Here is a 23,752-nt window from a genome sequence, read left to right as displayed (position 1 = left end):
GGCTTATATCATGATATGAGTTCTATTATAGAACCAATGTTACTGTCCATTTGGTCTCTATGTTATGTGTAAGTATATGTATTTGTCACTCCTGTTACGCAGGAACTCTGCGTCTGAGTGTATTTTGAATAAAATGTAAACAGTATAGAGATAATTGGATATAAAAATTTTCAACCCATATTTTAACGAATTCAAACAAAACAATATGTTAAATCATGTGACATTTTCTCTCTCTTAATATATAGTATGTCTATATACATGTCATATCGATATGATGAAAAACAGAAGATTAACGTTATCTCAAAAAATTTAATTAGCATAACAAAAAGAATATTTTTTCAGCAACCATTACATAAAACAATACAATGATATGTAAACACGCGAATGTAATTAAATATTTTCATGGAATGGTTAATTTCTCAACAATTAACAAATATGGCGGGCTATGAACTTATAAAACTATAAACAATATCATCGGAATTCTGTAGAGGATCGGTTAAGGGAAACATAGTCGTAGATTAGAACACAGAAGAAATAGGGGTTTATCTGAAGGTGGTATACAAATACTCCGTGTTGAAGACCGTACTGTAACCTTTAATGGTTTACTTTTATAAATTTTGACTTGGATGGAGAGTTGTCTCATTGGCACTCATACCACATCTTCTTATATCTAAATAAGATAATGCAAGCATTTCTTATGAAAGTGGGAAAAAATTGCGCTTGATCTGCAGTTTCTCAAAAAGATTTTATACTGTGTAGTAGACTGGGCTCTCGGTCATAAAACTTTACTCACTTCTCGGACTACACCATTTGTGCTCGAAAACCAAATCCAGTATTTTGATTGGTTGTATTCTGAGTCTGAGTACGATAAATGTACTCGAAAGTTTAATGACCGCATGGTGAAAATCACATCAAAAGGATTGAAAAATCTACCAGCTCTAAATTAAAATATGGACACATTAAATTCTAGTAGAGGGGGATTAATCCTTTTTTAGATTAAGATTTCACCGGTTTTGACCATGTTGTTTTCATTATTCTATTATTAAAGGTCTGTTGACAAAAAGGTTTTAAATTCCGGCAAAATAACTGCCATTTTTCTTCAATAGGAATTCATGAATAGGTAAAGTTACTGTACACAATCATAGTGTATTTATTACATTGACAATACTTTGTTAGATATAAACAATTGAATATATTTTTATGTTTTGACGTAATTTTCAAATAAGTAATTAATTAAGGACCGATCAACACAAAACAGTAACGCATGTGGGTATTCCTAATAACAGGAAGCTGATACGGAAAATAGAAAGAATGAAGCAGGAAACTAGGTTCCTGTTAACTCATGCATCATGTATTGCTTAACACAGACACCAGTTGAATTGGCCTTTACAATAAACATTACATAACAATAAATATTATCACAGCTTCATTGAACATGTAACATAAATAAACACATTGTCATTATACAATGTCTAACAGATGACAATCTATTTACAATGAGCGAAATACCAGGAAAAATCATGAACTAGGTAAGTCTTGAAAACGTCACATTTTGGATTGTTGATGTCATTGAAATTACGCCATAGTCGGGATTTGCTTAATTATAGCATGAAATACATGTAGGCTAAATTCTGGAAAATAATGGTAAAATTTGAATAGAGCACATGCGTCGTTAAAACTAATGTTTTGTCAGCAAATAGATATACACAAAATACACATCTTGTGCAAATATCTTTTTGGGCGAGGCTCGTGCTCTATATAATTTCTTACTATCTGAGAGTCAAATTGTCTCATTGTCTTTGCTAATTCGCCATTTTACTCAATTTACTGTCTGTTCATGTCTGTTTTAACAATGACTGGCAACTATTTTAAACTAACGTTCGATGTTTTATCATAGTACTGGAACATATATTCAACATTTATTTTGCAAATTTGAGAAAATTTCAAATACAATTTATTTCAGTGTCAATTTAGCCCTAAATCGCAACAAGTCTATTCCTATGATAGAAAAACCTAACTAGAATATTAGACCCAGAAAATACAAAAATATGTATAACATATTTTTCAGACGTCTCAAAATATAAGGCGTTTAGATGCACAATTGACACGGCGTGGAAACGTTTGCTGATGCAATGACTATAAAATGCGAGTCATTAATTTCATTACACTTAATAGAAAACAGACCGACATTCTAATAAATTCCAATTTAAGGGCATACGATACATTACAGTGGAGTTAATGCCGTTGCTTACGTGAATGTAGTTATTTTGCGACGTCATAATGTTGCATATCTGACAAAGATGCATTTTTTGACTGATTTTAACCATTAGCTTGAAATGGTGTACATGAACCCCTCTTTTTAAAAATGGCATTTGGCGTGATTATGTATGAAGATTATTTTTACCAATTTTTATGAACAAATTCCTGATGATTTTTAAAAAAAATAGATATATATATATATATATATATATATATACGGCAAACAATGAATAAAGAAGAATAATTTGCGATGAATTGTTGCACAATTTTAGAGAATACTTATGTAAATAAGATTTTCCGAATGCTTTTTCAAAAAGTCGCCTGTGTTTATCTTTTGAAACAAAAAATATGTATGTCTGATCAAAAAACCAAAATTTGTCCTACCAAAACACAATAAATTTTAGTAAATGTCTAAAATTTCGACCCCATTTATCTCTAAAGGTAGCACTTGAAGATATATCTATTTTATTACATATTCAAATTGACTAGATAAACAATGGATGGTATGCAAATTTACGTAAAAAAATGCATCCTGGGATCAAAACTGTATCGTATGCCCTTAATGGATAAGAGATGGTTTGTTCCCTTATATCTTATAGTTAGTTTCAGCATATAATATCACACAAATACAACTTTAAAAATGTAAAGTACAATTATGTAAAATAAAACTAGTAAAATATAATATTAATCAAACGTAATTAAACATATGCCACGTAGGAATTGTAAATAATTACGAACTTTCAAAATACAAATGATTAAGAGATTTGTCGTCCTACTTATATACCCGTTTTCCTTAGCCCTATCAGCCGTCACAATTACAGATTGCTTTCCACTATCATGTGATTTAAACGCATGCGTAGTCAAACTATTTCTTGAAGACGGAGAGAGAGGCGACGCACATTCCGCCGACCCTTTACTGTGTCTTAAAGATCTGTCGTCCTACTTATATACCCGTTTTCCTTAGCCCTATCAGCCGTCACAATTACAGATTGCTTTCCACTGTCATGTGATTTAAACGCATGCGTAGTCAAACTATTTCTTGAAGACGGAGAGAGAGGCGACGCACATTCCGACGACACTTTACTGTGTCTTAAAATTGGAGACAATGGAGATGGGTTTTCCATTATAATTCTACTGGTTCTCGGGCAAGGTGATATACAGGTAGGAGAGCCACAATTATTGTTTCTTGGAATAGGCGAAATAGGTGGAACACAATCCCCTTTATGCAAATTGTCTCTCAGGTCAAGCTTAAGAAATCTATTGACCGTTTCTGTGGTATCATCCGGTTTCCGATCATTGTCTTTATTGGCAAAGATATGAGCTAAAGTGTTATTCAATAATTGCTTTTTTTCAATGAGAGGTGATCTAAATCTATCACCTGAATGTCGTTTGTAACCAGGACTAGGCACGCCCAATGTTAGAGATGTATTGTCCATAGATTCGATACCTATGTCCTCACTAGTCGGTGATCCGAATGAAAAAGATGGCTTTACATAAGGTGAATATGGCGTCGATGGTGGTGACTCCGAATGGAGACTAGGGTTAGGGGTCAGCAGTTGAACAACAAGTTTGAGATTACCACCAATACTACACAGTTCGTTACTGATCGTCGTTATTCGTTTCTCTAACTGTTTAATGTTTGTTTTTGTTCCTTCTACTTCTATTTGTAAACTATCAATAGAATTTGATAAAGGATCATTTGATTTCCCTGAATCTGAAAAAAAAATCCAATGGAAAAACATTATACTTTAAACAGGAAAATATCAAATTAATATGTTCGTGGATTAGAAGCAGACATAATTTGTCTTTTTGTTAGTGCTTCATGTGTGCGTAGTGTCAATCGGATGATTCAAGTCTTTTGCAACTGATTTTAAAAGTTTGATCTTTGCTGTTCCACCACTGTTGCAGGTTAGGTGAGGATAGAGCACTTATCAACACGTTTGTCACATTTGTAATGTATCTACCAGGAGCCTATAAATGAGTGATAGGTTGATGTCTGCCTATTTGTTTTTTTTTAATTGTTGTGGTTTAACTCAGGCAGTTGGGTTTTCTGTTTTAAATTGTTTCACATTTTGTCATGCCATGCCGTTTCATTGCTAACTATACAGTATGGGTTTTGATCCTCATTATAGGTCATATCATAATCTTTTATTTTTAAATAGAAGTAACATGTTCGCTGAGTACTATTTTACGTTGTTTCTTTTTGTCCGTTTTCGTTGTTTTTTGTCGAGGCGTTGCCAGTATGTAAATAGTCGACTTTTGAGTTTGAATTTCCCTTTGATATCTCCCACGTCTCTTTGTCGATCACATGCTTTTTTGAATAGCTTTATGTGACCTGCATGTACCAGTCAACATTTCTAAACCTTTCGAAATACAAAAAAGATCAATCATCAGCAATCTGATCTATTAAAATGCATTTGTATCATAAATAAATTAAGACGACAGTTGTATACCGATGTTAAATCGATTAGAATGAACAAAATATATGTAATAAAAGAGAAACAGAGGGAATGACATGAACTTCGGAAGGATTTAGAAAGAATGCGCCAACAGAGAAGCGTTTCCTGTTATATATGCATGCATCACAAACCATGCAATGTAACAATCGGGATAAGGACAAAATCGGTTAATTGTTTGATGCAACATATATAAACTCAACAAAAAAAGGATTAGACTTTTTACCTGTCGCTGAGTTTAATCGCCGTCGGTCCTTTATGGAAGATCGTCGTTTTGGAGAAAATGAACTATGGGAGCGCTTAGTTCCAAATGCTACTCGTTTTTCCCTATAAAAGATATTACAAAAACGTAATTTCAGAGTATCCTCTCTGAAATGAACCATGTAAACACTAGCAATATATCTAGTATAAATTCGTGTATCGGTATGTACACGGACTCTTACTGAATAACCAATCAGAACACCTATACAATGCAAACAACATATTTGATCCCGGAGAGCTGTCAATAAAGAAGATCGAAGATATAATATTTTTATCGGAGATATATGCAGTCTGATTTGTAGGTAAAGTTACTGGCTATGAAATATATTGAAATATTCATAATACTCATGTTTTTACCGCCGTGCCTAGATTGCCATAGACAGATGTGGCATACACTTTTGGAACTTTTAATTAAATGCGTTTAAAATCTGTTTTTTATTTGGCCTTACAAGTTTTATTTATTCGACCGGCACTGATGAGATGAAACTCGCGTCTGGCTAACAAAATTATAAAGCCTGGTATTTGTCTTAGATATTTTCAATACATCATTTTACATACATGTTATCACCGTAATACACATGAAAATTGAAATTCAACAATCTCATTTTTCTTGTTTTTCTGTGCGCTGTAGATTCTCTTTTTTATAAATTTCTAATCTAAGGTTTGTCACACGGAATTTACAACGTGCTACTTTCATTTACTAGCATTGGGTCAATATCCCTGTTAAACGCAGAGGGTATCACTAGCTCAGTGGACTGTGCTTCGGTACTGACATGATTTGTAACATATTTTTTTTTAAAATTCCCTGTTGATACATTAATAATTTCTAAAGTGCTATTTTCATTTGATATTCATTAAATTTAAACATAAACATTATTATTCTTCTTCCTATGATGATCAAATACTCTATGTATATCTTTGTTGAAAGACATGGGATGTCTTTACAGAAAATGAGAAAAAGCTAGGCAAATAAAAATGTAGGTACTTACTATTATTCAGTTAAACAAAATAGCCATAAAAGCTAGTAAAACACTAATTTCTTACCTTGTTTTTATATCTCCATTAGGTAATGGAAACCGGAAGTTCTGTTTACGAAATGGGGACGTGGGACTTCCGTCGACATTGGAATCTGGACTGGCTGGACTTTCGTTTTTCCCATCACTGTCCGATTCCTCGTCGTCTTCTGATATAGATGGCAGTGTTATTATCCTGTGAAGTTTTGTTTCTCCTTCACTCTACAATTTGAAGTTTTTAAACATATTATATCATTTTCCTACTTTACATTTTAAAATGAAAGTTAACGGATATTTTATCACAACAGCGTGTGATATCCATTATTGTTATTCATAAATGTTTAGAAAAAGGGGTACAAACTCTTTATTTACACTTGCCAAGAAGCTGTATGAAATTTCTGTGTTAGTCGTATAAAAGAACATACACATCAGAAGCAATATACGTGTAGTAGTATTTCCCTGCTATTTGGCCCTTGAATTCATATGAGCATTACATTTTGAAATATACACGTTATCTAGACTTATGAGTGTTGAATTCCTTTTGCTATCTTGAAATCATTCACAAAGTCTTTCTGCAATTTTTCATTTTTAACCAGAAAATAACCAGGTATTTGGTTTAGACTCATAGCAAATAAAATATAAACTAATAAAAAAAACCATCATAAATACAATGATCATTGGAGCTCGAATCAAAACTGTTTGAAGGCCAAATCACTAACGAAATTGAAGAGCATTGAAAATCAAAAGATCAAAAATAACTATGACAATTTTATCTTCAGAACAAATAGATTACAAAAATTTGCACCACATTTGGTTTAGTTCTTAAAGGAAATAAGATAGACAATGTCACACTTCAAACTTCTGTAAAAAGTAAAATAACAAAAATACCGAACTCGAAGGGAAATTCAAAATGGAAAGTCCTTTATAAAATGGCAAAATCAACACTTCAAACGAATGGAAAACAACTGTCATGTTCCTGACTTGGTACAGGCATTTCCTAATGTAGAAAATGGTGGATTAAACCTCGTTTTATAGCGAGCTAAACTTCTTACTTGTATGGCAGTCGCAAAGAATTCCATTATATTGACAACAATGTGTGAGCATAACAAACAGACATAATAGGTAAATATGATAAATATTGGGGAACAGCAGTCAACATTGTGTTATTAAAAAGGATTCAATAACATAATTTAGTAACTTATCATAAAACAGACGACAATACTATGTCCCAAAATAAATCACAACATTTCATTTTTAGTCTCGTATTAATCTAAGATTGCAATCATCACAAATGACTGAATTACGACTTTAGTGATAAACATTGAAAACGTCACTTTCGACCAAAAGAGTAGTGGGCATGTTGCTATTAAACTTTGAACATGTTTAAACACACACTAGGTGCTTATAAAATGTACACAAATCCTTTTGTGTAAAGTCATTATTGGGTAAAATCTAAATATGTTTTAAAATGTTGTCAGTTGTACGAGTCTAGTTGCTGTTTACAGCTATATGGATACTCTTTTATAAAGTTGTATATTTAACACTTTTAAATCAATTAAATACTGAAAACGATTTTTTTTTTGTTCTTGTATATTTGACACTATAAAATCAATCAAATACTAAAAACTGAAAATCGGTCATGAATAAATCTTATGTTTTAGTTTTGCGCTGATAACCTTTTTCAAAATTATTGCTTCTTGCTCTTCAGCGACCTTATTATTTGATACTTTATATGAAAGTTTCTAGGTGATTTGTCCTTTTAGAGTCACTGATTAATATGCATGTATCACAATTTCTTTAAATCGCTTGATGAGGGGATTATACCATTGTCTCGTGAACTTATACAAAGCCTTATCATTTCGACCTGAATCTACTTTGGGCTAGGTTATATAGAAAATGGTACTAATTAACCCATTCAGTGATAAGAAGATTATTATACTTCTTATCAATACCTTGAATAGAAATTACTCTGTGTGAATGTCAGTAAATATAATGAGTGTCGTTTCTCTGCAGAAGTAAACGCTTATTGAGATATTTTCAGACATTGACTCTATGATTTTGATATGAATAATCGATCGTTTGTACAATGTGGTATGTAAATCATTTTGCCAAGTCTAAAAATACATTTCTGTCTTCAATTAAAGACCTTTTCCAATTAAAAAAATGTAGGCCACGTTATGTGCTATGTTAATCATTTGCTCCGTCTAAAGGTACACTTCTATCTTAATTTAAGAATTTTTCTGATTAAAAAAACCATGTAAACTGCCGATATCCGGGAACATGACAGACGATTGTTTTCCAAACCTTTATCGAATACGCCCTAGCATCGGAAGCAATGAAGATGAATAGATATTGGGAGTGAAAGGCTCAAAATATCTAATCCCCAAGTCCATCAAGGCATCAACTGGAAGAAACATCCAGGTTACTGATGGATGCAGTTGTGGACTATGTCGGGACATTGGTTAGGCATAATCCATATGAACCAAATACTGTTCTTTCATTCATATAATTCATTTAGAACCTTCTCAGAAACAAAACAAAAAAGTATCTCGCAAAAAATAGTTTATTTCACCTCACAATATATTGATGATGCCTTGTCATTCAATAACCCACATTTCAAAAAGTGCTTGAACCTCATATACAGCCAAGTAAACTTGATATTAAGGATACTAAGATACTAGTGCATATTGCGACCTTTCCTTGATATTGACAAATATGGAAAACTCCAAAATAAAATGATTGCCAATTCACAAACATGATGACTTCAACTTTTCAATTGTCAACTTCACAATTTTCAGCAATGATATACACTCTGCCACAACATATGGTGTTTACATATCTCAATTGATTATATAACTTTACCATATCTTGGCAGTAACAGGTAGGTCTTCAATCTATGAAGATACGACATGAGAGTGTCCAGGTAATCGAACAAAATACATCTCTGATAAACAATCAATAAGATGCGCGACCTCGTAGGCTAGGCAAGAAATAAGTGCATACAGAAATGACTTTCCATTTATACAAAAGAGCGAGACAATATCCAGGGGGGCATCGAAAATTATAAGTCCAATAAAAACCAGACAACACCAAGTCAATAAATGAAAATGAAAAAAACCATTTATTGATGATTTGAGTTTTAATCTTACAATATGTCAAGTCATACTATACACAGGGAACTTTCGAATCGTATGATGGGTGATAAATGTAAAGCATAAGATGCGTACCCTGTCGGAACAACTGGTTTTGCTGCGTTTAAGATTCCTTTTCAATTCTCAGTATTGTTTGCTTTCACCTTGTCGCCTTCTGATGCATAAACTGAACATCAGTAAATTGCATACATTCAAAAAAGTATCACCAAACTCCAAGGTAAATTAAAAAAGGTGGAAAAATTGACAAAATCAAACGTTAGACTGTATGATTCTACCTCAGTACTTAAAACCTTCCATCCTTTATGGGTGGATTTTACATAGATAAATAAAATCGTATAATAAAAATGCAAAATGAGGATATGATTGATAAATTGATGTATGCCTTTTTGTGCCTCTTTGTTACATTTGTTTGTTTTTATAGTGATTAAGATGGTAACACAATGTTAACTGCAGTACCCCTATTTTTGACATTTTTACCCTATTGTGTTTGTTTGTTTTTTTCACGCATCTTTGTCAATATAATGGAATTTGATGCGACTGTCATACAAGTGAAAGGTTTAGCTAGCTATAAAACTAGGTTCAATCCACCATTTTCTAAATAAGAAAATGCCTGTACCAAGTCAGGAATATCACAGTTGTTATCCATTCGTATGATGTGTTTGAGCTTTTGATTTTGACATTTGATTAGGGACTTTCCTTTTTGAATTTTCCTCGGAGTTCAGTATTTTTGTGATTTTACTTTTTATCCAATTGATGTAATGGATTTAAAGGATTTAAACTGCAATGAAAATACATGTACTAGTAATGTCAAAACACGCTTATACCTCTTCATCTTCATATCCATCCTTGAGATTATATGTCAGATCATGTCGAATGTCCTTCTGAAATTTCTCCGCAAAGTCTGGATACAGTGATAACACATCTACAAATCCTCGTATATTTATACATTGAAGTTCACAGTAGGTCAACGATCTGACGTCACAACAGGAAATTCCAACTGGGTCGTCCATATTTATATCAGCACCAAATAAATCACCCTTCCCTGAAATATAAAGTGACATTAAAGTAAAGCAGATATAAATACCACGTCAACACATATGGATTCTGGAATAATCTGGATAAATGCGTACTGTATTCATGTATAATACATATTTCATAAGTGAATTATTTTCGGTGTTTAAAAATTGTAAAAAATAAAAACAACACTTTATACATGTAATGAGTCCGAAGCGCTTTTCTGGATTAACCTTCATCAGGGACGGTCAAAGCCGAATATTTGAAAGCTAGGGATATATATGAACTGAAACAGTTGAAGAGCTGTATGACCAAAATTACCTTGAATAATAGCGGAGTCCATCTAAGGTCAATTTTGCCTGAGGAATTTGTGAAGTTAAGTAATTACCTTGTATTGTAAGGAACAAGCTTTCAAGGATGTATGATACTTTTCTTGTATACGGAGTTTAGTGATAGTCTGCCCTTTTGATATGAAAAAAAGTATGAACAAAAATACAGAACTTCAAAGTAAATATAAAAAGGGGGAAGTCGATAAAACTTGACAAAATCAAACGTTAGACTATATTAACAATTGGATATATGGAGATGCTAAATGAATGCCAATGAGACACCTATACAACAAAGACCAAATGAGATTGAGTTAAACATCTATTGAACATTCGACTCAGCTTACATCTTACATCAAAATGTCACCTTATAATATAATAAAGATTCACATGCGATAAGTATAGGAACAAACGGTAAATAATCACGACTTATTCATGTAATTACAAAGTTATTAGAATGTGATGCTTTGAGAATAGGTGGACACAATTTTCTTTTATAGTAGAATCCTAAATACTAGTTTTCAATGTGCTGATTGAGAATACTAGTATTTATGACTTTTAAAAAACAGTACTTTTGATTCCTGCATCAGGTCTTTTTTGGTTATATAGCTCTTCAACTGTTTAGATACTTATAAATCCTTGGCTTTCAAATATTCGGCTTTGAGCGTTCCTGATGAAAGTAAATCCAGAATAAAAATACAAAGGCGCTTTGGGCGCATGAAATTTATAACGTGTTGTTTTCATCTTTCAAATATTTGTCCAACATACCTAAAATAGCTACCACCATTTCTTCTTTCAAGACTTCCATAGATCCATTACACAGTAGATATACGTAGTTCACAGCATCCCCTTTGTGAGATAAGAAATCTCCTGGAGCACAAAATGCGCGCTTTGTATGAAGAGAGATGGACCTCAAACATCCTTGTGTGGCATCCTCAAATATTGGTAACGATAAGATGTCGTGATGTAGGTGAAGACCTATTTCTCCTCGTAGTTCATCGGGGAAATCCTTTAAAATCTGAAAAATGTAGTTTTATAATATCTAAATATCTAAATAAAGAAGATGCATATGCATTTTCACGAAGAAAAAATGTAAAAAGGAATTTTTATTTCAATGGGATAGTTCTTTTAACAGAAATATTGAAACATTAATGATATCAATTTAACTGCACCAGGTTCTTGTTTTGACAATTAATGTCACTTCAATTATGACCAAGGCCAAAATATATGAAAATCCAAAACTTAATGCAAACGTTCAAAAAAGATCTGATTAAACCCTAAAGGACAGAAAAATGACCGCCAATTCCGGACATGGAACAAGAGCTATATATATATGAGGGATATATATTCATTTCCAAAATTGTATAACAGCTAAATTTAAATATAACAATATCCGTATTTCAACCTGAGCTGGTGATATCCCCGGGGACTTACAGTTCACCAGCACAGGTATCCACCCCGTGATTTCAACCTGAGCTGGTGATATCCCCGGGGACTTACAGTTCACCAGCACAGGTATCCACCCAGTGGTTATAATAACTGCAGGATTTCGATATTAAGGCTTATAAAATATCTTTTTTTAGTAAAACCAAGTCAGCATGTATTTTCATGGTAGGAACAAGTGACATGAATAAATCCAATTACAGCTGTAAGATAATATGATATTTCAACAATACGGAATACGATATAATATCAATACTATGTTGAAAGTTAATGTCTCTTCAAACCATTAAATAGATAAACAGGTTTTGGTGTGTAAAAATGTCATATTATAAATGTCAAATGTAGTGAAACCGTGACGTAGTAAACATGTGTAACTACCATATTAGGCCTAAAGTTACCATTTTTCAGAAAGAGTTTGGTAACAAATAAATACATATGACGCGAGGCCGTTCCAAAACATTGTTTTACTCACATTCACATACATTTGTGTATTTGTATTAGATACAAAATATCCTTTTTGGGTTGAGCTTTGGGTCATATATTAATATTAAGCATGTTATTTTTTAATATTCAAGATACATTCATTACAGGATGAAGAACATTTGTATGAAGCTTTGCAGTGCACAATTTCACCAAAGATACCTGGTACATCAGATACGCATTTTGTTTACTTTAGACTCAGCAGTGACGCTCGAATCAAATCAGTTGGAAGGCCAAACGAAGTACGCATTAGATGAGAATTAAAAATCGAAAATTCCTATATGTTGTGCCAAATGCAGCTTTGGCAATCTGTGCTCGGTGAAGAAAATCTTCGAGTTTAGAATAATTCAACGAAAACATCATAGTTTTCTGAGTTTCATAACCTCATTTGTATCGATGCCGTTGTTGACAGACCAAGTTGCCTGGATGTTTTCTTACCTCATTTGTATCGATACCTTTGTTATCAGACCATGTTGCCTCGATGTTACCTGACCTCATTGGTATCGATGCCGTTGTTAACAGACCACGTTGCTCGATGTTACCTTGCCTCATTGGTATCGATGTCGTTGTTAACAGGCAAAGTTGCCTGGATTATATCTTACCTCTTTGGTATTGTTGCCGTTGTTATCAGCCCTACTTGCCTCGATGTTACCTTACCTCATTGGTATCGATACCGTTGTTAACAGACCACGTTGCCTCGTTGTTACCTTAGCTCATTGGTATTGATGCCGTTGTTTAAAACAGACCAAGTTGCCTCGATGTTACCTTACCTCATTGGTATCGATACTGTTGTTAACAGACCACGTTGCCTCGTTGTTACCTTAGCTCATTGGTATTGATGCCGTTGTTTAAAACAGACCACGTTGCCTCGATGTTACCTTACCTCATTGGTATCGATACTGTTGTTAACAGACCACGTTTCCTCGATGTTACCTTAGCTCATTGGTATTGATGCCGTTGCTATCAGACCACGTTGCCTCGATGTTACCTTATCTCATTGGTATCGATGCCGTTGTTTAAAACAGACCACGTTGCCTCGATGTTACCTTAGCTCATTGGTATTGATGCCGTTGTTATCAGACCACGTTGTCTCGATGTTACCTTATCTCATTGGTATCGATGCCGTTGTTATCAGACCACGTTGCCTCGATGTTACCTTAGCTCATTGGTATCGATGCCGTTGTTAACAGACCACGTTGCCTCGATGTTACCTTACCTCATTGGTATCGATGCCGTTGTTAACAGACCACGTTGCCTCGATGTTACCTTAGCTCATTGGTATCGATGCCGTTGTTAACAGACCACGTTGCCTCGATGTTACCTTACCTCATTGGTATCGATGCCGTTTTTAACAGACCACGTTGCCTCGATGTTACCTTACCTCATTGGTATCGATGCCGTTGTTAACAGACCACGTTGCCTCGATGTTACCTTACCTCATTGGTATCGATGCCGTTGTTTACAGACCACGTTGCCTCGATGTTACCTTAGCTCATTGGTATTGATGCCGTTGTTATCAGACCACGTTGCCTCGATGTTACCTTACCTCATTGGTATCGATGCCGTTGTTAACAGACCACGTTGCCTCGATGCTACCTTACCTCATTGGTATCGATGCCGTTGTTATAAGACCACGTTGCCTCGATGTTACCTTACCTCATTGGTATCGATGCCGTTGTTAACAGACCACGTTGCCTCGATGTTACCTTACCTCATTGGTATCGATGCCGTTGTTTACAGACCAAGTTGCCTGGAAGTGTTCCTGCATCCTGTGTTTGAGTGGTTTTGGTATATGATGTGTCCTAAAAAAATCTTTCAGATCTTTGGTTTTATAATGATAGTTGGCACGTCTAGAATACATTCGCTGTATAATGGCAGTCACATTACCAAATACTACTGCGTGCATCATGGCTGAAAGTATAACGGAACAATCAGTAATATACATTGTACGTGTATACTCATCTAATTACATAAATACTAAAAAAAACCAGGTAACTGAAAGTATAACGGAACAATCAGTAATATACATTGTACATGTATACTCATCTAATTACAAATAATATGAAAAAAGAAAGTGACTGAAAGTGAAACGGAACAATTACTGATATATGCTCATTTAGATATACAAATAATAAGCTAAATAAGAATTATATTAGAAATATAGCAAGCTGTGTTGAACTACAATCAATGCATAGCTTAACTGTGTAGAACTTTGTTTGTTTTATAATCGTTTTCTATTTGACCATGGTATTGTCTTTTTTTCTTCAACAAACGATTTTGTACTGTATCTTGGTTTGTCTAGATCTGTTGGTAACTGCAATTTGTACTGGCAGAGACGCCACTTATATAAGATGTTGTATGTCATGTTTCATTACAAGTCCTCTGAAATCTGTGATTGTACATTACCAACGATATACATAGAATAATGGCATTTTTGTTTTTGATACTGACTTTATCAGTAGAAAATCAAGCGAGCCCGCTAGGATTTGCTGATATTCGAGCTGCTGAAGTCAGTTTAAAAAAAAATGCCATTATTCTTTTTATCGGCAATTTGTCTTAACTGTATGTTTTTTTTTTTGGTTTTACACGTACAAAACGTTGGGATAGTTGTTCGGTTGTATGAATGAAGTCGCGTTCATTTCATTGATAAATTGACGCGGATGGACATGAACACGTGACGTTGCTGCATTGATACATGACGTCATTGCCTGTTATTTTCGAGTATCAAGTCCTGTCTATGATCTTGAAAATATTAGGCAATAACATCAAAGGAAAAAATATACAAATTGCCTATAATTAGGAATATATCACGGCTATCACACCTTGGTTGTGTTATTTTTAACAACTAATACAAAATGCCTATAATTTATTTAGGAATATATCACGGCTATCACACCTTGGTTGTGTCATTTTTAACACCTAATACAAATTGCCTATAATTAGGAATATATCACGGCTATCACACCTTGGTTGTGTCATTTTTAACAACTAATACAATTGATTTCTACAGTCGGGGTGACTTTATTCTCTAATGAGTCGAAAGACTATAATTTCATAAGTTCCAAACAATAGACCTAACATAATGTATAGACGTACTAACCACCAATTAACATGGCACATATTGAGAAAATTTTCTCTGCATTGGTATTGGCAGACACATTTCCAAATCCAACACTAGTTAAACTACTACATGTAAAATAAAGTGCTGTCAGATAGGAGGTCAATATGTCTGGTTTGTTGGTTCTGTTTGAATCTATGGGATCATCGATTCTTTCTGCCAACTCAAATAACCAACCTAAGAAATAACATCAAAACATCAACCATTGTAAACTTAAAAAGCTACTTCTACAGTTACATCAAGAAGTGACATCACTAGTACAGATTATAAGGTTCTCTGTACGGTATCATTAGACAACCATTTATTTTTGTGCGGTACTCATATACTAACAATCATTTGTTTACTGTATCATTAGATAACCATTTATTAGTGTACTGTACCTTTAAACACAAAAATCATATGTGTACTGTACAAAAAGACAACCATTTGTGTACGGTAACATAAGACGAAAAATCATTTGTTTACTGTACCATTGGACAACCATTTATTAGTGTACCGGCTGTACATTTATACACAAAAATCATATGTGTACTGTACCATTATACAACCATTTGTTTGTGTACTGTACCTTTAGACACATAAAAAACAGATGTGTACTGTACCATTAGACACTCATTTGTGTACGGTACCATTAGAAAAAAGCAAGACCATTATTTAAAATCAATACATAAGGAAACTGATTTCCTCTACCCTGTTATAAGTTATGTAACTCACACATACCTACTGTCCAGTTCTGTGGGTTATTTTTTAACTCCTTATATCCTATAGCGTACCATATGCATGCTAACCAATGGGCACTCATGGCAAACATACACATCAGCAGTGTCACCACAACAGCACTGTATTGCGAATATCTATCTATCTTCTGTAGAAGTCTGGCAAGACGTAACAATCTGGCTAGTTTGAGCAAATGTACTGGTGTTTTCTACCAAAGTGTAAAGAAAACATAAAAACAAATTCTTGAAAGCTAGTTTGATCAAATGTACAAACGTGTTCTATTGAAATGTAAAATAAAATGGCAATAATCTGGCTAGTTTGAACAAATATCCTGGCGTGTTCTGTTAAAATGTAAAATAACATGATAATAATCTGGCTAGTTTCAGCAAATATCCTGGCGTGTTCTATCAAAATGTAAAATAACATGATAATAATCTGGCTAGTTTGAACAAATATCCTGGCGTGTTCTATTAAAATGTAAAATAACATGATAATAATCTGGCTAGTTTGAGCAAATATTCTGGCGTGTTTTATCAAAATGTAAAATAACATAATAATAATCTGGCTAGTTTGAGCAAATATTCTGGCGTGTTCTATCAAAATGTTTAGAAAGCATGAAAATTTAGGTCCCAGAAGCTTGTTTGAGCAAATTTACTGGTGTTTTCTATCAAAGTGTATACAAAAAACATGAAAAAAATCTTCTAAACTTAAAAGGCTACTTCTACAGTTACACCAAGAAGTAACATCATTAGTACAGATTATAGGGTTTTCTGTATGCGATACCCGTATGCAAATAATCATTTGTTTACTGTAACACGACGGGTGCCACATGTGGAGAAGGATTTGCTTACCCTTCCTGAGCATCTGAGATCACCTCCAGTTTTTGGTGGGGTTCGTATTGCACAGTCTTTCGTTTTCTATGTTATGTTTTGAGTACTGATGTTTGTCTGTTTGTCTTTTTCCTTTTTCGCCATGGCGTTGTCAGTTTATTTTCGACTTATGAGTTTGAATGTCACTTTGGTATCCTCGCCTCTTTTTGACATCATTTGAAAATATACGTATCTGACTTTCAATATTGTGAAGATATCTAAAATATGAACAGATTGTTTTGCAGGATATGTTTTCCCTGTGTTTTTTTAATGTTTATTGTGTATAATTTTCATTATGAAACAACTGTTTTATGACTAATATGACACTAAAAAAAAATTTTTATTTGATTTGATGAAAATTTCTTATCTACCCTTTTTCTATGGTGATTCGTCTACCTCGATGAAAACTTTAAAAAGAATCACACGATCACTTATCAAGTTGACATTAAACAAAAACAGGAAGTAAAAAGGAAGTACGACAAGAGGGTCCAATACAAACCTTCCTTCTATAGAGATTCATCTACCACAATGAAAACTTTACATAAAATCACACGATCACTTACCAAGTTGACATTAAACAAAAACAGGAAGTAAAAAGGAAGGGCGACAAGAGGGTCCAATAAAAACCTTCCTTCTATAGAGATTCATCTACCACAATGAAAACTTTACATAAAATCACACGATCACTTACCAAGTTGACATTACACAAAAACAGGAAGTAAAAAGGAAGTACGACAAGAGGGTCCAATAAAAACCTTCCTTCTATAGAGATTCATCTACCACAATGAAAACTTTACATAAAATCACACGATCACTTACCAAGTTGACATTAAACAAAAACAGGAAGTCAAAAGGAAGGGCGGCAAGAAGGTCCAATAAAAACCTTCCTTCTATAGAGATTCATCTACCACATTGAAAACTTTACATAAAATCACACGATCACTTACCAAGTTGACATTAAACAAAAACAGAAAGTCAAAAGGAAGGGCGGCAAGAAGGTCCAATAAAAACCATCCTTTTATATAGTTGATTGCTATCTGTTTTAAATCATAAACTATATGTCCACTTCTACTAAGAAACGATGTACAAAAATTTAATGCTATATCTGAAAGTATAAAATAAAAACAAAATATGTATAGGGTATAGTGTCATAATAAAGATATGTTGGCTTATTTAGTGCATGTATATTTTTTAAATGTCTATCATCGGTTGTCATTTCGACTTTTCAGAATCTAAAAGATTATGGGTTATTTTCATTGTACAAAAAAAAAAGGAAACAACGTCTCGCCATTGGTTGAAAATATTACCCAGAAAGCATTAGATTCTGAAACGGCGTATAAGGCTAGATCAAAATAAATAAATGATACTCTGCATCGAGTATTTTGTACGATATTTCTCAACCCATGACAGTTAATTTTACAAACTTGCATGTCAGTGATGAAAATATCAAACTAGTTAGTTGAAACTGTTCATGCGTTAATCTTCCTGCAAATTTTTACTTTTTCATCCTATGATCTGTCAAAAATGTGTATTACTTCCTTTGGGCGTCATTAAGCACGTTTTCGTAACGTCACAAAATCAAAATCAGAGGAAGGCAAACAAAAATGACGACTTCACTGATTGTATTTTAATTCGCATTTTAAAACTAAGAATTGTTGAACAAGACGTTCCTGAACAACAACAGGTTGAGTATTTAGAAATATTCCACCAGCTAGGAAATTAAGGTGTAATTCGGCTGAAAATTGAAACCTCTTTTACAACTTTGAGCAAACGTGGCGAGTATCTCACCATTGGCTGACAAAATATTTGTTTTACACATACCTGTAGGATAAGTGTTTTGTTCGTTCTTAATTTGTTGTTGTCTCGTTTTGTATCTCAGTAAACCTCGTCACTCACTGATTGTATAATGGCTAGACCGGAGAATTATAATGCTAATTGCCTTTAGGGAAAACTTTGGTTCCAAATCATTAAGCCTAAGGTTGGTTTTCAGTGAATTGTATTCTTTTTTTACGACTATTTCCTTTTTGATTTATAGTTATCTCTTCTGGTTGAGGTGTTTAACTAGGCCGGGATTAATTTGTGGTTAACTTTGGAGAAACAAATTTGAGCCGAAACCCCCTTGCAGATGCATGTCGGGATACATTGAAATTCAAATTATAATGCAATCGTTATGTAACAACTATTTTCATCGGCTGAATTATGAAATGAAAACATCCTACATTTGATCGGCCTATACACAATATGTACACGTAAGATGTCATAAAAAACCCAAATCTTACCTATTATAAATAAAATTTCTACAACAACATCTGAGTAAATAGAATCTCGCGATTCTTTGACGTCTTTATTTGAAAATGCTGCATTATAAGGAACCATGATGGCAGTATAAAATGTACACAACAATATCAACCAATCCCAGCCGACTTTGAAAATTCCATAATGAGCAATCACAAATTTGGATTTTTTGACCTCTTGAACTTTGTACTCTGGCATCTGACCTGATATTGACCCGGTGAACTGCAAAATATATGTTTCAACATGGTTGTGTAATTATATAATATAATATAGTTTATGAAATAAACGTCTTTTTTCCAAGAAGAATCTTATTAAAGAAGAATGTAAAGTTGATCTATACTTGCTTATATCTACTTTATTTGAACTCATTGGCATTGGTTACCATACAATATCTCATTTTGTTATTTAGAAATGTAATTAAACCACCGTGGTGCTTAAAAACATTGTTTGTTTGAATATAAATCGATTAATTTTTGATCAAATGCTTCAAACAGGATCTTATGTATTGTTCATAAATATATCTGTACATTTGTTAGAGTTAGTTCATGGCTAATAAAAACTATAAACTGTGGATTCATTTTTTTTTCGTGGGTACCAATTCTCGCGGATTGAGTTTTTTTTTAAATTTGTCTTGGTATAATAATTTGTGTTTTTGCAGGAGTATATATGCCTATAGAATATTTGTAATTTGTTGACGATTTTAATTCGTGGTCTACTCATTACCACAAAATCCGCAAAAATTGGTATTCTACGAATGATAATGAATCCACAGTAATAATATCACGATTGATAAAGAAAAAAATATTATGTCTAGACACTTGTTTAATTTTTACCTCTTGTAACCTCTTGTAGTTTTTTGGTTATTGTGTCGTTCAGTAACTTTCATATTGGTGCTTATTAATATTTTATTTTTCAAGTCGTGTTTAATTACATAATTATTATATATTTATTATTGTGATATGTGGTACTATGTTACATTGTGTGCATTGTCCCGCAAAGACAATAAACATAAAAATATCATATTATTGGTCTTACATTATTGAGCTTCTGTAGTTTACTCTTTGTTCTGTTATGCTTATGTTTGTCGAACTGACCAGACAGCTGATAAAGGACAGCTCGACTTCTTCGTCTGTCATAATGGTAGTTAGTTGGCATATCAGAGCTGCGTAGTGGAATGGTTGGTGGATCAAACAAGTCTTCTTCTAAAAATAGAAGAAGAAAAAAGCATGGTGGATCAAACAAGTCTTCTAAAAATAGAAAAAAAAACCAATTAGCAACGTTGTTTTAAATATAAAAATCCTGAAGGGTTCTTTCGGGAGAAGTTGGTGTCATCTCTTTAAACGTCATCATGATATCGGGGAGGTTCAAATTTTGTAGCCATTATCCAATCCTTTTTTTATTTGATTGTAACATTGTGACATGATGACATCACCTAATAAGAATTATCATCGGACTTTTTCTTCCAAGAGCATAACAACGAAAGTCGCCAGTAAATTATGAACTGCTCATCCATTCTGAGCACCTGATTTCAGTACTAGTTTTCATCCATCCTGAGCACCTGATTTCAGTACTAGTTCTCATCCATTCTGAGCACCTGATTTCAGTACTAGTTCTCATCCATTCTAAGCAACTGATTTCAGTACTAGTTCTCATCCATTCTGAGCACCTGATTTCAGTACTAGTTTTCATCCATTCTGAGCACCTGATTTCAGTACTAGCTCTCATCCATTCATAGCACCTGATTTCAGTACTAGTTTCAATCTATTCTGAGCACCTGATTTCAGTACTAGTTCTCATCCATTCTGAGCACCTGGTTTCAGTACTAGTTCTCAACCATTCTGAGCACCTGATTTCAGTATTAGTTCTCATCTATTCAGAGCACCTGATTTCAGTACTAGTTCTCATCCATTCTGAGCACCTGATTTCAGTACTAGTTCTCATCCATTCAGAGCACCTGATTTCAGTACTAGTTCTCATCCATTCTGAGCACCTGATTTCAGTACTAGTTCTCATCCATTCTGAGCACCTGATTTCAGTACTGGTTCTCATTCATTCAGAGCACCTGATTTCAGTACTAGTTCTCATCCATTCTGAGCACCTGATTTCAGTACTAGTTCTCATCCATTCTAAGCACCTGATTTCAGTACTAGTTCTCATTCATTCAGAGCACCTGATTTCAGTACTAGTTCTCATCCATTCTGAGCACCTGGTTTCAGTACTAAAACTCAATTTCAGTACTAATTCTCATCCATTCTGAGCAACTGATTTCAGTATTAGTTCTCATCCATTCAGAGCACCTGATTTCAGTACTAGTTCTCATCCATTCTAAGCACCTTATTTCAGTACTAGTTCTCGTCCATTCTGAGCACCTGATTTCAGTACTAGTTGTCATCCATTCTAAGCACCTGATTTCAGTACTAGTTATCATCCATCCTGAGCACCTGATTTCAGTACTAGTTCACATCCATTCTGAGCAACTGATTTCAGTACTAGTTCTCATCCATTCTGAGCACCTGATTTCAGTACTAGTTCACATCCATTCTGAGCAACTGATTTCAGTACTAGTTCTCATCCATTCTGAGCACCTGGTTTCAGTACTAAATCTCAATTTCAGTACTAATTCTCATCCATTCTGAGCACCTGATTTCAGTATTAGTTCTCATCCATTCAGAGCACCTGATTTCAGTACTAGTTCTCATCCATTCTGAGCACCTGGTTTCAGTACTAAATCTCAATTTCAGTACTAATTCTCATCCATTCTGAGCACCTGATTTCAGTACTAGTTCTCATCCATTCTGAGCACCTGATTTCAGTACTAGTTCTCATCCATTCTAAGCACCTGATTTCAGTACTAGTTCTCGTCCATTCTGAGCACCTGATTTCAGTACTAGTTCTCATCCATTCTAAGCACCTGATTTCAGTACTAGTTCTCATCCATTCTGAGCACCTGATTTCAGTACTAGTTCTCGTCCATTCTGAGCACCTGATTTCAGTACTAGTTCTCATCCATTCATAGCACCTGATTTCAGTACTAGTTTCAATCCATTCTGAGTACCTGATTTCAGTACTAGTTCTCATCCATTCTGAGCACCTGGTTTCAGTACTAGTTCTCAACCATTCTGAGCACCTGATTTCAGTATTAGTTCTCATCCATTCTGAGCACCTGGTTTCAGTACTAAATCTCAATTTCAGTAATAATTCTCATCCATTCTGAGCACCTGATTTCAGTACTAGTTTTCATCCATTCTGAGCACCTGATTTCAGTACTAGCTCTCATCCATTCATAGCACCTGATTTCAGTACTAGTTTCAATCCATTCTGAGCACCTGATTTCAGTACTAGTTCTCATCCATTCTGAGCACCTGGTTTCAGTACTAGTTCTCAACCATTCTGAGCACCTGATTTCAGTACTAGTTCTCATCCATTCTAAGCACCTGATTTCAGTACTAGTTCTCGTCCATTCTGAGCACCTGATTTCAGTACTAGTTCTCATCCATTCTAAGCACCTGATTTCAGTACTAGTTCTCATCCATTCTGAGCACCTGATTTTAGTACTAGTTCTCGTCCATTCTGAGCACCTGATTTCAGTACTAGTTCTCATCCATTCTGAGCACCTGATTTCAGTACTAGTTTTCATCCATTCTGAGCACCTGATTTCAGTACTAGCTCTCATCCATTCATAGCACCTGATTTCAGTACTAGTTTCAATCCATTCCGAGCACCTGATTTCAGTACTAGTTCTCATCCATTCTGAGCACCTGGTTTCAGTACTAGTTCTCAACCATTCTGAGCACCTGATTTCAGTATTAGTTCTCATCTATTCAGAACACCTGATTTCAGTACTAGCTCTCATCCATTCATAGCACCTGATTTCAGTACTAGTTTCAATCCATTCCGAGCACCTGATTTCAGTACTAGTTCTCATCCATTCTAGGCACCTGGTTTCAGTTCTAGTTCTCAACCATTCTGAGCACCTGAGCACCTGATTTCAGTATTAGTTCTCATATATTCAGAGCACCTGATTTCTGTACTAATTCTCATCCATTTTGAGCACCTGATTTCAGTACTAGTTCTCATCCATTCAGAGCACCTGATTTCAGTACTAGTTCTCATCCATTCTGAGCACCTGATTTCAGTACTAGTTCTCATCCATTCTGAGCACCTGATTCCAGTACTAGTTCTCATTCATTTAGAGCACCTGATTTCAGTACTAGTTCTCAACCATTCTGAGCACCTGATTTCAGTACTAGTTCTCATCCATTCTAAGCACCTGATTTCAGTACTAGTTCTCGTCCATTCTGAGCACCTGATTTCAGTACTAGTTCTCATCCATTCTGAGCACCTGATTT

General features: G+C 34.2%; 1 protein-coding gene across 1 annotated transcript in view; it reads right to left on the bottom strand.

The window, feature by feature from the left end:
- Positions 1-289: 289 nt before the first annotated feature.
- LOC127717654 (potassium voltage-gated channel subfamily H member 8-like) overlaps positions 290-23,752 on the bottom strand; it is a 112,121-nt gene continuing 88,658 nt past the window's right edge. Inside the window, exons 4-14 of the mRNA XM_052223393.1 lie at positions 20,439-20,605; positions 19,388-19,625; positions 18,056-18,213; positions 16,243-16,447; positions 15,505-15,699; positions 14,116-14,315; positions 11,250-11,499; positions 9,966-10,183; positions 6,021-6,211; positions 4,942-5,042; positions 290-3,973 (exon numbers count right to left, since the gene is read on the bottom strand). Coding sequence (XP_052079353.1) covers positions 3,183-3,973; positions 4,942-5,042; positions 6,021-6,211; positions 9,966-10,183; positions 11,250-11,499; positions 14,116-14,315; positions 15,505-15,699; positions 16,243-16,447; positions 18,056-18,213; positions 19,388-19,625; positions 20,439-20,605 — 2,714 coding nt within the window. The 3' untranslated portion in view covers positions 290-3,182. The remainder of the gene's footprint in view (positions 3,974-4,941; positions 5,043-6,020; positions 6,212-9,965; positions 10,184-11,249; positions 11,500-14,115; positions 14,316-15,504; positions 15,700-16,242; positions 16,448-18,055; positions 18,214-19,387; positions 19,626-20,438; positions 20,606-23,752) is intronic.

The sequence above is a fragment of the Mytilus californianus genome, unplaced genomic scaffold, assembly GCF_021869535.1.
Source record: "Mytilus californianus isolate M0D057914Y unplaced genomic scaffold, xbMytCali1.0.p SCAF_10, whole genome shotgun sequence".
NCBI lineage: Eukaryota > Metazoa > Mollusca > Bivalvia > Mytilida > Mytilidae > Mytilus > Mytilus californianus.
Note: the sequence above shows the minus strand (reverse complement) of the source record. Positions and strands in the feature narration are given on the sequence as shown.